At 49.3% G+C, this 15,137-nt stretch overlaps 1 protein-coding gene across 1 annotated transcript in view; it reads left to right on the forward strand.

Annotated features, from left to right (window-relative positions):
• ADCY8 (adenylate cyclase 8) overlaps positions 1 to 15,137 on the forward strand; it is a 126,902-nt gene that overhangs the window by 69,295 nt on the left and 42,470 nt on the right. The window contains exons 8-9 of the mRNA XM_049632907.1: positions 4,972 to 5,173; positions 7,217 to 7,306. Coding sequence (XP_049488864.1) covers positions 4,972 to 5,173; positions 7,217 to 7,306 — 292 coding nt within the window. The remainder of the gene's footprint in view (positions 1 to 4,971; positions 5,174 to 7,216; positions 7,307 to 15,137) is intronic.

The following is a 15,137-nucleotide window of genomic DNA, read 5'->3' on the forward strand; positions in this document are numbered from 1 at the left end:
AAGAAAGAAAGAAAGAAAGAAAGAAAGAAAGAAAGAAAGAAAGAAAGACAGGCACTGGATCTTATTATTTTCTGTGCATCTTACTAGCTGTGTGTATGTACTCGATCTCTCTGGAGCCTCAGTTTTCTCATCTTTAAAATGGGAATAACAATGCCAACTTCTCAAGGTTGCCATGAGAATTAAAAGAACTGTATCCATTTTGCTAAATTCTGGTTTCCTTCCCTTTCCTGAGCCGTAACATTTTCATCTGTCGAAGTGGCTAAGAATACCTACCTCTCAGGGTTGCTATGAGGCTCAAATGTACTATTGGACTCATACGCTCTTTGCAGATTTTGAAGGGTGATTCAAATGTCATTTTGGGGTATGATCCAATTTCCTGTTCCTACTGTACCACAAGCTGCTAAGGCTATTCACCCATCCGCATTGATCCTTGCCCCCCCACCCCCACCCAGCAAACATCCGGTCATGCTACCAGCCCAGACTCTGCTTTAAAGACAGACTGCTGAGAACAGTTAGAACTTCATATCCACAAATGATTTGGATAGAGCTGTTTGCAGATCCTTTGTCATTTTTTTCAGACTCGATTTCAGAAATGAAAGGTTTCCTTGCCTCTTACGTCCAGCAACAATGCAAAGCGAATTCAGAAACCCTGGATGCCCGAGTAGCTCTGTAATTAGATCTGAAAACTACAAATCGTTGTTCTGATGTTTGTGTGCGCAGAAAAGAAATGAACGCCGGAGAGCGGCTGCAGGGATTCTTAGAGGAATTTTATACGCAGCGCCAGCGCCCTGCATCTCGTAATTAATACTCTTCCCGTAGATCTTTAAAACGCCTTCGGTCTTCTGGATTTCACTGTGAATAGAGAACTGATGTTTCTCTGAGTTCGTATTACGTGCGAAGCATACTGCTTTATGACTTTTAACCTCAGAGCCGCCTTTAAGAGGCGCGCTTAACAATTCTGGTTTTGCAGATTCACAGGGATGCACAGAAGAGTTAGTTACCTTGCCCGAGGCTGTGTCCCTGGTTAGGCTTTGGAGCCATCGGTTCAAACACACAAGATTTTGTTCCCTCTTGCCGCTCACTAACCCACACGCCTGCCTTGTCCCTCCTGTTTTGGCTTGTTCGGGCTCCTGTAACAACGTACTCCAGACTGCGGGCTTATGAATAACAGAACTTTATTTCTCAGTCGTGGAGCCTGGAAGTCCAAGATCGAGGCACTGGCCAACTCAGTGTCCGGCGAGAGCCTTCCTCCTGGTTTGTACGTGTGTCCTCACGTGGAGGAGGGGGCCGGGGAGCTCTCGGGGGGCCTCTTTTATGAGGGCACTGGCCCCATTTGTGAGGCCTCCGGCCTCATGAGCTGATCACCCCCCAAAGGCCCCACCTCCAGATACCGTCAATTGGGCATTAGGGTTCAATATACAAATTTGGGGAAACGTAAGAAGTCCGTCACTAGCACTGCCCTTTCCTTCGTTTCAGTAAACCCAGAAGGGAAGGCCGATCACTTAAAATCATGTTAGGGCTTCAAGTGGGTTCTGTGTGCAAATCCCACGCGCGGCGCTCCAGCATCCCGAAACACCCCACCAAAAGCGGACCCCAAAGCACAATAGCTAAATGGGCAACAAAGCACCCGTTTTGTAAATGTCCAAGCAAATGCTTGCTTTGTCTGTGCAAACCCATGGTGAAGGCTGGAAAACAGGATGTGAAAGTCATGAGACTACATGATGTCCATTCTGGACCTCCTGGATTTCCACCTGTCTCCCCGACTCTACCCTCCCACACCAGTGTGGGGTCTCACTGCTGCGATCCCCAGAAAGACCTATACAAGGCACATACGCCCCCCTGCCCCAGTGCCAAAGGAATTGGGCAGTTGCCTGTTGGTAAATTCCTGGGGGCACGTGAGCTTCTGCTCAGGAAGAGATGGCCAGGCCTCTTCTCCTAGGGAAGGTCATGCCTCTGGCTTCCCAAGCAGCGTAGTGGATCTAGGAGGAGGAGAGGGCCAGCAGCTGAACTTCATATAAACATCGAACTTAACAGTGGCCCTGCCTTCCAAGAAGGACCAGGTCCACTGAATACCCCAGACAGGCTCTGATCAGGCTAATAGACTCCTCCCGGAGGCAAGGAGATAGAGGGGCTAGGGAGTGGGGGAGAATCCTTTTCCCTATCAAAGGCGGTGAGGGGAGGAACAGCCCCTGCTCTCCCCACAAAAGCAGACGTCATTGAGCGTTTATTGAGCACGCTGTGTGTGCTCAGCTCTATACTAGGTGTCAAGGAAGAATCCAGAGAAAAGCTGAGCTTTGAAGGCCAAACAAGACATTCCCCCAGGAGAGAGCACAGACGTAGAAGCAGCACAGTCCTCAGGGCATGTGGCCAAGTGTTGCCACTGGAGGGCAGAGAGGTGAGAGAGGGAGCCCAGGGCAGCCGTCGCGGCCCCTTGCGGCCTGGAGGGCCACAGACTGTGTCTGGATGGCAGCGAGGGCCACCCGAGAGATGAGGCTCCCTCTGAGCAGCTCTGAAAGTGGCCTCTGCAAGCTTTGCTTCTGCCTCGCGCTCTGAAACAAGGCATTCGCATTCTCAGTGGCTGCCTCGCGTTGTTGAGATGCACGGGCCTCGAAGTCGGCCCCTCTTCTCCGGGGACTGTCTGACAAAGCATTCCACCTGCAGCTTCCTTCATTCGCCTCTCCTGGGGCCCCCAGTATGATGGTATGCCGTTCAGCAGTGTTTTCCCCAGCCTGTCTGGGGGGAAGCTTCCCGTCTGCCCAGAGCCCTCTGGGAACCCACTGCTGCACAGACCTTCTGTTCTCATCTAGAACTCCTGCAGAGATTTCCCGTCAAGGTGATCCATAAAATCAAAACTGTGCCAGTATTTTTTTAAAAAGGGAAAACATAAAACCTCCCACAATGAAAGCTGGGGGCCGGGGCGGGAGAGTCACTCTCCAGCCTTGGTGATGCTTCAGCAGGCACGGGGGTTTGCGAGGCTTGGTTACTCCCCCACCTTACAAATGTTTCCTCCCCTGCCTCCCCTGGTGCTATGCGTCCTTTCCTCCTGCGCGTTCGACTACACTTCCTAAATTCCCTTTGCTGCCTTCTCCTCTTCCGGCCCCTCAGCTTCTTCTGTGGCTTCGTCTGCGGTCCCCTTACCTCTCACCCTCCTTGGGCAAAGCCTTCCTTCTCAGTTCTTCAGCCGCCACCTTTTCACTCCAGACCCAGAGTTCCACAGCCGCCCCCTCTGACTGCCTAACCTTCTGCATATCTCTGGCCAGATGATCCCCAAGCACCAAAAATTCAGCTGGCCCAAATCAAATTCCTTATCCTTCTCCTCTACCGGCCAGCTTCTCTTCCTGCATTTACCAGTTAAGACGGTAAAAGCATGAGTGCTATCCTTGACGACGCCCCTCTTCCACACGCGCCCTGCACACACATACAAAACGCTGAGACTACCTCCACGTCTTTCCCTGACTCTCCCAGTTATCAGTGCGGCTACCTTATGTCCCTCTCCTGGTAACTCAGGAGTAGGTCCCAACTACTTAAGTAGGTCCCAACTACTTAAGGACCCTAAGTAGGTCCCAACTACTTAAACCTCTGCTAAACACTTTCTCTCCTCTTCGCTCCATCCCCCACTGCCCACCATGGTTGTCCTTCGGATACACAGACCTGACCACGTCCTTCCTGATCAAGCTTCCGGAACGTCCGTGCATGGCCTCCACGTGGAGCTTTCTACACAGCATTTATGAAACCCCTTACACTCCGGCCCAACAGCCTCACCACTACTGAGTCAGTGGAGGTTCTAAACACACTGGTCGCTCTTCTTCTGATGCTCTTCTCGTGCTCTCTACTTCCCCTCCCCCAAACCCTCTCAAGGCCTGAGCCAAATGTCACCTCTTTTGTGAAGCCTCGCGGGATTGCATTTCCTATTTTCTAAATGATGGTTGCTCAAAATCCTTCAGAGATCATAGCATATTATTCAATAGTTCATCGTTTGTATGTCCATATTCCCCTTCAGATGACGATCTCCTAGAGGATGAGGAAGATGTGTCTTGGGTCCCGGTGCCCCATGATGCATGCCACTGTGCCTGGGAAGACGCTTGTCGAATGAATACGTAGATGAAACCACAGAAGCAAAAAAAAGATGACCGCAAATGTGGGAGATCAGTCACTCACCTAAGTGATTAGAATGGCATAGTGGACTTTAAATCCTAGCTCCAACAGTAAACTCGGTGACCCCGGGGAAGTTGCTTTTCTCCGAGCCTTAAATCTTCATCTAAAAGAGAGATCAAAAGACTTCGTAAGTCCATTCCAAGGAGTGGAGATAAGCTAAAGGAGGTGTCCAATAGATAGGGGCTACCAGGGAACAGAGCTTTGGTGAGACCTTGAAGCTCGAGACGGATACTTGGGAGCGATGTTGAAACCTCGGGCAAGGATGAGTTCTCCTTACCTATAGTTCAGTTTGTACGCGGTATGTCCCAAGCAGCACATAGTACGTTCCGTGTGAAACTTGGTAATCACTACCAACCGAGCAGACAGGTGCTGGGTTTCAGTTCATGGCAACAGAGTAGACCAAGAGGGAAAGTGTTTCATAAAGCCCACCCTGAAGGGGAAAGGGCATGTGGGTCCCTCCCACAGCCGGGGTGTTGAGATAAAATTCCAGTAATGTGTTGCCTTGGCAGCAGTCGCATAGTGAGAAAGATGAATGATAAAAGAAGCAAAAAAAAAAAAAAAAAAGCAGAAACAATAAATCAAGCCAAATATCCGATGGTCGTTCCGAAGTTTCTCACTAAAGGGGATATTCTAGAGACGGATGTAATAAAAAGGTCTCTTGCTGATGGTCTTTTTCTTAAACAAACAGAGCCTTAGAGAATTACTGGGTGCCAGGGGCAGGGAAGGGCACTCGTGGATGTGATTACCCATATTGTCCAGTGAGTGGGGATCAGACAACTGATGCCACATGACCCAACATTCTGGGTTTCCCCGCAGGGTGATGCCAATGGCCATCCAGTTTTCCATCCTGATCATGCTGCACTCGGCTCTGGTCCTCATCACCACGGCAGAAGATTACAAGTGTTTGCCTCTCGTCCTCCGGAAAACTTGCTGTTGGATTAACGAGACCTACTTAGCCCGGAACGTCATCATCTTTGCATCCATCTTGATTAACTTCCTGGGCGCCATCTTGAATATCGTAAGCATTCCAAACCCAGCAACCCTCTGGCTTCTAGTGTGCAGTCAGGAATGAAGAGTTTATGGAGCCTGCAGTTTTGCATTGCCTTCCTTGGGACCACTTACCGTCATGTGCCTGGTCCAGCCCCAAGCTTAGGGACAGAGAACAGAGATGGGACTCCTGTCAGAACTGTGCATTTTACTGGTGGCAAACTGTCTTCTTCCCAGTGGGGGAGGTTATTTGCTCCAAAGGAGCTCAAGCACCCTTCAGTTTCTGTATTGTCAATGGCCAATCATTTATAATCATAAATAAGAGTTACCTTTAATTAAGTACCTACCTGCTATGTGCCATGCACTGAAGGAGAAGCTGTATGCGTTTTTCTTACTTAATCCTCACATGAACCCCGTGAGGTAAGTCTCATTATCCCCACTTTATGGCTGAGGAAACTGAGGCTCAGAGACATGAAATAACTTGCAAATAAGGTCTGTCTGACTCCATGACTCATGCTCATTCTCAAATGCTAAATTGTATCTCTGGGAGTGGGGGGGGGGGGGGATGGAAATAAAATAGCTGTCCTTTCTGGAGCACCTACTGTGTGCTGCAGGTAGGTATTACTGTTCCCATGTAATGGATAAAGAAACTGCATTTCGGGAAGGTTGAGACCTTGCCTATGACTTCCTAAGAGTTCATATTGGTTGTGACATATTGAACTCAGATGACTCTCCAGCTGCCATATTTCTCATTGTTTCTAATTTGGTGGTCCATGTTTTAATGATTTCATTTTCTCTCTAGAGTGGTAACATGACAGCGATAGCATTTTCTGTGTATCTACGAACAGTCCGTGTTGTCCGTGACTTAGTGAGTCTAGATTTGGGGAGTGATTTATCCGATTCCAGGTTATGAACTTGACAGGTTGAGAGGGGCTAGTTGAGGCATCATCTTGTGGCCGAACCCATCACTGGGCCCTTTGGGCCTGAGGGAAGGTCTCCACGTGTTCAGGGACCCAAACTGTGCACTCCCACAACTGTCAGCCTGTGAGTCTGAGGCTTATACTGCTTGAAATTCATTGCCCAGGGTGGCCCGATAGTTACTTAGCGTCTGTGGAGATTCTCAAGTTCTGTGGTTGGCCTCGTAGTAAAGGAGTCTATGGGATAAAGAAAGAGAAAAACCATACTCTAACTAACTCATCATGTCATGAATATTTTATAGATTATTGCAGTTGAAAATGGAAACGCTTAGGACCGTTGATCGTGGCCTGTGGAGGTGTAGCCAGGATCTCGAGTCTTGACGAGTCAGGTGTTTCTGGGGTGCAGGATTTGGAAATAACTCCGGTGGCTGTAGGTCAGGACTCTCTCTCGGCTACCGGGGCCACAGCAATGCAGTAGGAGGTTCAGAGGCTTTGGAGTCAGATAGACGTGCGATCAAATCTCAGCTCTATCACTTACCAGCTTGGGGATCCTGGACAAGTTACTTTACTTCTCAGAGTTTCATGGTTTTCGATCGTAAACTGGGGATAAAAATGGTAGCTACATCACAAGGTGCTTGTGAGGCATTTTTGTCCAACGTGTGTGGCACAGAGGAGGCATTTGGCCAATGGTAGCCATTCTTTCCTGAGCACCACAAAATCTGCAGCAGGTGCCGGCTTAGGGAACGCCCACCGCCCCATGCCAAGAGTCTTTCTGGAAAATGTGCCCCTCAGATCCCTGAAATCCTCCCAGCTTTTGATGAGGGGACCGGCTGCGAGCGTACCTCAGACCTTGCCTCCTGCTGTCTGGCTCTGTTCGGAGCCCCGCAAACACACCTCAGTGACCCTACGTGACGGGGCCAGCAGACCTGTCTCGACCCGGCTTCCTGGCTGGCTTGCAAATGCTTTTTCTGAGCCAGGGCCTTCTCTAAAATGAACGAGGAGATCCCAGCTGGCACCTCCATTCTGGAATGACACCGTGACGGCACACAATCCTTGGTTCCCGGCACTCACGCTGACTTTGTTGTTCCTGTGTTGTTGTTTTTTTTGTTTGTTTTGTTTTGTTTTCTTGTTGTTGTTCTTTTTTTTTTAATCCGCAGCTGTGGTGTGATTTTGACAAGTCGATACCCTTGAAGAACCTGACTTTCAATTCCTCAGCTGTGTTTACAGATATCTGCTCCTGCCCAGAGGTATTTATTCTCGAGCTCCCCTTGGCGAGACTTGGCCTAGGAGTCTCCTCCACCAGCTCCACACAAGCAGGGCTGGCTGAAGGGTCTTAGAAAGTGCTCCAGAGACCCGTCTCCTCTTTCTGCCCCCCCCTCCTTCCCCTTCTCTGCCTTTCCTTCTCTCCCCTGCCTCTTCCCTGCTCCCACTTCTGGCCTTTCCCTAGTCTCCCTTCTTCTTCTTCCTCCTTTCTTCCTTCTTCACCTTTATCTCTATCCATTTTCCTCTTCCCCCTTTTTCTCCCCCTCCCCCACTCATTTCCCCTGCTCATCTCAAAATCCTACCACAGAATGTGCTGCTGCTTCTTCCGGCGTAGGCAGGCTGCAGAGTTATGGCTCAGATGGTGTTTGCTGCACTGAAGAAGGGGGGAAGGAAGGAAGGAAGGAAGGAAGGAAGGAAGGAAGGAAGGGGAAGGGAGGGAGGAGGGGAGAGAAGGGGAAAAGGAGGAAGAAAGGGAAGAAGAGAGGAAGGGGAAGGAAGGAAGGAAAGAAGGGGAAGGAAGGGAGGAAAGGAGGGGGAGGGAGGGAGGGGAGGAATAGACAGAATGAAGGAAGGCAGGGACAGAGGGAGGGGAAAAGGAGGAAAGAAGGAAGGGGGAGGGAGAGGAAAAGGAAAGAAGTGGAAGGAAGGAAGGAAAGAAGGGAGGAAGGAAGGAAGGGAGGAAGAGACAGAAGGGAGGGAGGGAGGGGAAAAGGAGGGATGAAGGAAAGAAGGAAGGAAGGAAAGGAGGAGAGGAAGAAACGGAAGGAAGGAAGCTAGTAAATCGCAAACACAGGAAACCACCACTAAAGGCAAACTGCAGGACACGGGGTCAGGACATGTCCCAACAGATATCCACCATCATTATGTAAGTCTGACCTTCCCTTGATCACAGAGCCACTGGTCTGGCTCTGGACCTCGGGGATCAAACCTGCAGCATTGGGGCAAAGGACAGTTTTAGGCTGTGTTAGCCACGGCCCAGACCTTTACATTTGGGAACGGAAGCTCTGGGTCAAGAGAGAGGACGGCTGGGATGTCCCGGCAGACCCCGCCCATCCTCACACCCCGAGGACCAGGCAGACTTTAGTTCTGTAAGACCCTGCCAATATCTGGGTGGAGGAAAGGCTCTCTGTCTCAGCTAGGTGTGAGAAATCGGTGTTTGAAACGCTCTGAAAGGGAGAGAAAGCCTCATGCGCCGCACAAGGTGTAGACCGTCTATTTGATGTGCAGCATTAAATGCAGCATGAAATCCTCAAGCTGAAACGGGCACCGGCAGGAGTGCCCTCCGTTTCACAGAGAATGCAACAAGGTCCTGGAGAGTGACTTGCTCCGTGCCACTCCTGCCTACCTTCCATCCTTCCCCCCCTTCTCTCCTTCCTTCTTCTTTTCTGTCCTCTTCTTAATTCAGTTATCAAGACTTGGGACTGCCGTTCAGACCATACCTGGCTTGTTCTTGACCTCATGCTTCTGGAGCCAGGCTCGGTCCCTAGGGAGGCAGTAGGCATTTCTTAAGGAAGTCCAGGGCAGGATGGGGCTAGCTCTCGTTGGGGGGACCTCTTCCCACCAAGTAGTGACGGGAGCACAGATTTCGTGGACTCTGTGGGATACCAGCTCCCCGAGAACGTCTCGGTTTGGAGGGCAGGAGGGGTGGCCCAAGAGGCAGGAAGTTGGCCGACAGTCAGATGCGTAGAGCCAGGCAAAGCTGGACAGCGCACCCCACTGAGCCCCCCGTGCTTTCTGCCAGTGGAATCGGGAATCAGTTCTTACTCTCTCTGAACCTCAGCGTCCTTGTCTGTAGAGTGGGAGAAATAATACCTTCCTCACACGCCTCTGGTGGGAATGTCGTGTTCTCGTGGTGCCTCCGTAGGTGGGTTAGCAGATGCCGAGCTCCCAGCGTGTCATGGGACGCGAGCTATTCGTCTAGGCTTCCGCGTCCCTCTACGACAGTGTCTGCCCTTGACCCCACACCCAGGCTCCCGCACTCAGGACCACAGCACACGTGGGGTTGCCGGTCCTAAGAAAGTGGCTTTTGGATGGTGTAGCATCACCTCTGGGCCTCAGTTTTCTTATCTACAAAGCGGGGATGAAAGTCGTACCTCCCTCAAGGGTGGTTGTGAGGGGCCAGTGAATTAATTCCTGTAAAGCGTCTAGAGGAACACCAGGCACATAGTATCTGCTCAGTAAACATCAGCCGTGATGTACGTATTATTTCCTGTGGAAGAGGTTTCGAGCCCGCCACCCCAGTATATGTTTACCTGTACGTGACAGTCCCCTCTCGCTGTGCTAATGTGTCGTGTACACTGGGGACCGTATCCAAAAACTAAAAATGTCTAAAAAAAATGAGTTAAAGTAAATGAGCATCTCAGTACTTTCCTCCCACAACCAAAGGATCATCTTGCTCAGGAGTCAGCAAACTGTGGCCTCTGGCCAAAGACGAACCGCCACCTGTTGTGTAAGTAAAGTTTGATTGGGGCTTAGCCACACCCATTTTACTGATGGCCCCCGGCTGCTTTCATAGTGCAGCTGGCAGAGTTGAGTAGCTGCGATGGCCAAAATATATCCTGTCTGGCCGTTGGCAGACAAAGTTTGCTGACTCCTGGCATCCCCTCAGACGCAGGACACCCACTGGCCCAAAGGACGGGGAGCTGGACTCTTTCCATCACATCTACCACCAACAACCCGATTTGACCAACCGGTTGCCATCTTGGTAGATACATGGCTGTGGTGCTCTACCTAAGGATTTGTCTACCCAACGAGAACGAGACGTACAGACCTGGGAAAAGGCTTAATCCACACGCAGCACCCCCCTCATGGCTCCCCCACGTGTGCGTCCCCAGGCAAATCACTTACTTCACCTCCCTGAGCTTTGGTTTCTTCACCTGACCTCTCTGCCTCACCCCGTGAGAAACAATACTCGGTCCCTCGGTCCCAAAGCGTGTAAGGAACTGGGTGATGTGATGTAAAAATAAGAGGCTGTTGTAATGGATGGTAGTAAGCATCATGCAGCCTTGAACTGGAGTTGGCCAGTTCCTGAAAATGAACGAAGACGCAGTAAATGCTAGCGAAGAAAGCTGCATTCTCAGGATGATTTGAGAAGTAGGCTGGGGGGAGGGACGAGGCACAGGTTTGTAAAAGGAATAGAGTTCCCACAAACGTTGCCTGGGGTTCTTGGCAGGATCCAAGGAAAGACCTGCAATAAAGACCTTTATTGCATACAATAAAGACCCCCTTTATTGTATGCACTGACACATTTGAATAAAGAGTCGACTATGCAAAAGCAGTCAGAGCTTGCTAACATTTTAAAGGGTTCTAAGGGCCAGTCTTGCTTAGGGGTGGAATTATCCGTGTCTTTGCTCATTAAAATGTCAGCTGTCATGATGAAGGTGAGAGAAGAAAGGGGAGACTGAAAAAGGAAGAGGAGAGGGAGAAAAAAACCAGGAGTCAAAAAAGAGGAAGAGAGGGGCCCCTGGGTGGCTCAGTCAGTCAAGCGTCCGACTTCGGATCCGGTCATGATCTCGCGGTCTGTGAGTTCGAGCCCCGTGTCAGGCTCTGTGCTGACAGCTCAGAGCCTGGAGCCTGCTTCGGATTCTGGGTCTCCCTCTCTCTCCCCCGCCCCCACCCTGCCCCCCACTGATGCTCTGCCTCTCTCTCTGTCAAAAATAAACATTAAAAAAAATTTTTTTTTAAAAGAGGAAGAGAAACGATCAAAAGAAAAGGGAATCCGTGAACAAGCAAAGAAGCAGATTTTTTAAATTCCAAAAGTGGCTATAAAAACTAGTGCCTTCATTTCTCTGGTCAATTCCGCGGGTAGGAGTCGGAACCCCAAGTGGTTTCGGAGGGAACTTTGTTGAGTGTGGTCTAAAATTCCCCAGCTGCTGTTCAGGATGAAATTAGGTTTTCCCATGCTTTTGCAGTGGTAGGGCCCCCAAAACATCCGAACGAAGAATGAATGTTAGATGGCTTCACTATAACTTCAGGACTCTTTCTAAGTTGAACAGGGGGGATGTTCTACAAGCCCGTTTTGTTTCTGCCCTGAGCCAGTTTTGTATTATGCCTAAATCCGTAAAGGAGATTTTTTTTTTCCCAAATGATAATCAATTTTTAGACCTGCCTTTCCCCACAAAGAGCCAAAAAGCCATAAAAAGCACAGCGTGATCCAGAAACCAACCAGCCCCAGTTCACCAAAGCTTAGATTTCAGATCTTCAAGGGCAGTAACGGAACATGGGAAACAGAACAGGTGAGGACGCCAGAGGCTGCGTGGTGACCTCAGATGAGCGAGGACTCTTCTGACATTGACTTGCCGTGTGGCCTTGGACAAGTCACATAGGTTCTCTGAGCTTTCGTTTTCTCAACTGTATAAGGAGATTATTGATGATACCTATGCCATGAGATTGTTTGGGTGACAGATAGAGCAAACACACAGAAAATACTCGACCTCATGAACAGTGAGATCATGACCGGAGCTGAGATCAAGAGTCAGACGCTTAACTGACTGAGCCACCCAGACGCCCCAAAACACTCATTAAATGCTAGTTTCTTTCTTTCTTGACGTCTTTGGTAACTCGGGGAAAACAGAGCCTGCCCAAGTGGCAGTTAAGGGCCATAACATATTTTTTTAAATGCACAAGGCTTTGTGCTCCAAACATGAGATCATCTACATGGTTATGCGCCCGATGTGTGACTAAACACTTGAACAGGCCATCTTCTCATAGCCTGCTTCCCTTTCATAATGCTGCTCTTCTGGCCTCACCCCCTGGGTACAAGATGGTGACCACCTTGTGTGGCACCGTTCTCAGGGAGCCAGATCCTTCCAGACCCTGCGCTTGCTGCCCACGCCCAGGGAGGGGCCTTGGAGGGCACACACTTTATTCCAACAATCCCACCATGTTCCTCCCTGCCTGTTGTTCTCAGCTGACCGCATACACTTCCTAGATGTATGTTTAACAATGTCAAATTGCCGTCCTTTGGGAGCACATTTAATTTCTGGAAGTCACTGAGATGGGTGATCCGGCGAGACGTCGCCGTTTAGGAATCAAAACACAGAGAGAGACTGCGTTCTTGACGTTTTTCAAAAATGGGTTGTGCTCGCTTCGGCAGCACATATACTAAAAAAAAATGGGTTGTGATGGTCATTTACAAGGGTCTCGGCTCGGTCCTCAAAGAAGCAGAGACAAGACAAGCATGTAGCATCATCCTGTATTTCCAAAAATATTTTCTAGTAGTGCCTTTCCATAAGAAATAGCTACTGTGCCTGCTCTGTGATTAGAGTTTGCCTCATAGCTTTCCTGGGATAGTCATTATTTGTAGGCATCATTAATATAGACGTGCCTTTCCAGGAAAGATTTCAAGGTGAAAGTATTGACTGAGAATGTAGATGCTTCTAGGAAATTTCTAGAAGAGTCCATCTGCCCTCAACACAAGTCAGTCATAAACGTTGCATCTCCTTGTGGTATTTCTTTGACATACCTAAGCTAATCACTGTAATGAACTAGACAACACTTAACCTTTCTTCCCCCCGTATGGGGGGAAAAAAAGGTCAACCATGGAAATCGGGATCTAGAATAAGCCAAAGCACAGGAAGATTGTACCAGAGCACCCAACATACACAAAACGCCCCTTTCCTCTGCCACACACAACCTAGTAAACGGCGGGGAACATCGGGTTGGTTATATCCCCACCCACGCTCGTGGTGACCCCAGGTTCCTAACACCGTCACTGTTCGATGGTGGGGAGGGGAGGCTCGGGACGAAACAGAGCAGCCTCCAGCCTTGGCCTCCGTGCCCTTCACTCTGCTGCTTGTACGAAGAGTTAGAGTTGAGAATCCGGTTTTGCGTGAATCGGAAAGTCTGGATTCTTTCTTTGAACGGCAGTGACTTCTGAAAATGGTCCGCCGGCTATCTGCCCCTCTTGTTCTGAGTTCCTAATGCCACAGCAACCAAATGGACGCAGCCCAGCTTGGGTGACTTCCGTGGGTCGGTGTTCAAGGCCTCCTTCACGTTCTTGCTGTGTGATAGTCTTCCCCCCCCTCTTCTAGGAGGACAATACGCACCCGTTGCTGAGGTCATTTATGATACTTTATGACAACGTCCTGGCGTTAGCATGGTGTCTTCCAGCCTGCCACAATTCTTGGTGGCTTGTAGGTCCTCATTCTGCAAGTGTAGAGGAATGAGCGCAGAGCAACGAGTTGCCAGCATTTAGCTGGCAAAATGCTTGTTTCCCGCAAACTTCATCAGATTTTGCTTCCCTTGACCCTTGGCCATGATGTAGGACTCCGATTTTTTTCCGCATACACTTGGAAGGAATTTGTAATTTGTAATTTCCCAAGTCCGTGTATTATCTGAAAGAAGAAAGTCTCAATTACTCAGAAGCAGGCATTCATAAAGGACCTTACACAGCATTCGTGCCCGCCCAGCGAGTGGCCGGTTATAATTATTATTTCCACCTTCTACCAACTTACCCCTGATGTATAGGCATCTGCACCCCCACCTGAGCCCCGCCCCCTGCCCCTCTTACCTAGTGTTCGTCTAACATCAGGACCCAGGCTGCCTCACATCTGCACATGCTCCTGGTTTGTCTCTCTTCTCCTACCCACGTTTCAGCCTCACTATCAAAATGCCTCTGATCTGTATTTCCTAACTTGGGGACCAGTGCCTAGTGCCCACTGCAGCAATCTTTTTATTTTCCTGGTCAAAACTGATGTGTCATTATTGGGTCTCTTTTTCCCCTTAGAGTGCACAGCTTGTGTGTTTTCTTTATCAGAGGTCGCTGGAAACTGGCCCATCCCTAACACTACTCATGCAAATCCTGGTGTTATTATTTTTCATCATTAAAACCTAGGAAGAAGCAGGGCCACCCGGGTGGCTCAGTCGGTTGGGGGTCTCTGGCTCTTGTTTTTGCTCAGGTCATGATGTCACAGTTTGTGGGATCGAGACCCACATCTGGCTTACGTGCTACCAGCATGGAGCCTGCTGAGGATTCTTTCTCTCCCTCTCTCTGCCCCTCCCGTGCTCCTGCTCTCTCTCTCTCTCTCTCTCTCTCTCTCTCTCTCTCAAAAAAAAAATAATAATAAATAAATAAGCTTAAAAAAAACTAGGAAGAAGCAGAGAACCCCATGACTATATTGGGATACAGACTTCTTGGGAATACAAGGACTCACTGCAAAACAGTGCATTCGACCCATTGCCTCATTTGATATTGGATGTTATGATCAAATTAAAGGACTAGATGGAAATAATCCACTCCAAAGCCATGTCCTATCTGTGTCCATATTTTGCATTGCTGTGATTATAGCGCATACAAAATTTTATGTCCTGCTTTCCACAGTTATTTGGAAGACATTTTTCTATATCTTGCCTTTGAAATGTTCCTCTGAAAATCTTCGTCTATCGAGATTATTTTTAATGCTTATTTTCACTTTTGACAGAGAGAGAGAGAAAGTGTGCATGCTTTTGAGCAAGGGAGGGGCAGAGAGAGATGGGACAGAGGATCCAAAGCAGGCTCTGTGCTGATAGCAAAGACCCCGATGTGGGGCTCAAACTCACGAACCACGAGATCATGACCTGAGCCAAAGTCCGCTGCTCAACCGACTGAGCCACCCAGGCGCCCCATCTATGGATATTTTTGTTCTTTGGGTTCTGTGCTTTTACACTCCTGTCTCCTCGTTGTTCTCTGACACCCCCAACAATCCCTAATCAATGTTCTCAGTTTCTCTTCCTCCACAGCCCCTCAAATATGGGAATCTCTACATTTTAGTCTCTGTGTCTTCTGTCTTTCCTTTTCATGTTCTGCTTGGGTGGTCTCCACAGCTATGGGGTCAG

This window comes from Panthera uncia, chromosome F2 (assembly GCF_023721935.1).
Source record: "Panthera uncia isolate 11264 chromosome F2, Puncia_PCG_1.0, whole genome shotgun sequence".
In the NCBI taxonomy this organism is placed as follows: domain Eukaryota; kingdom Metazoa; phylum Chordata; class Mammalia; order Carnivora; family Felidae; genus Panthera; species Panthera uncia.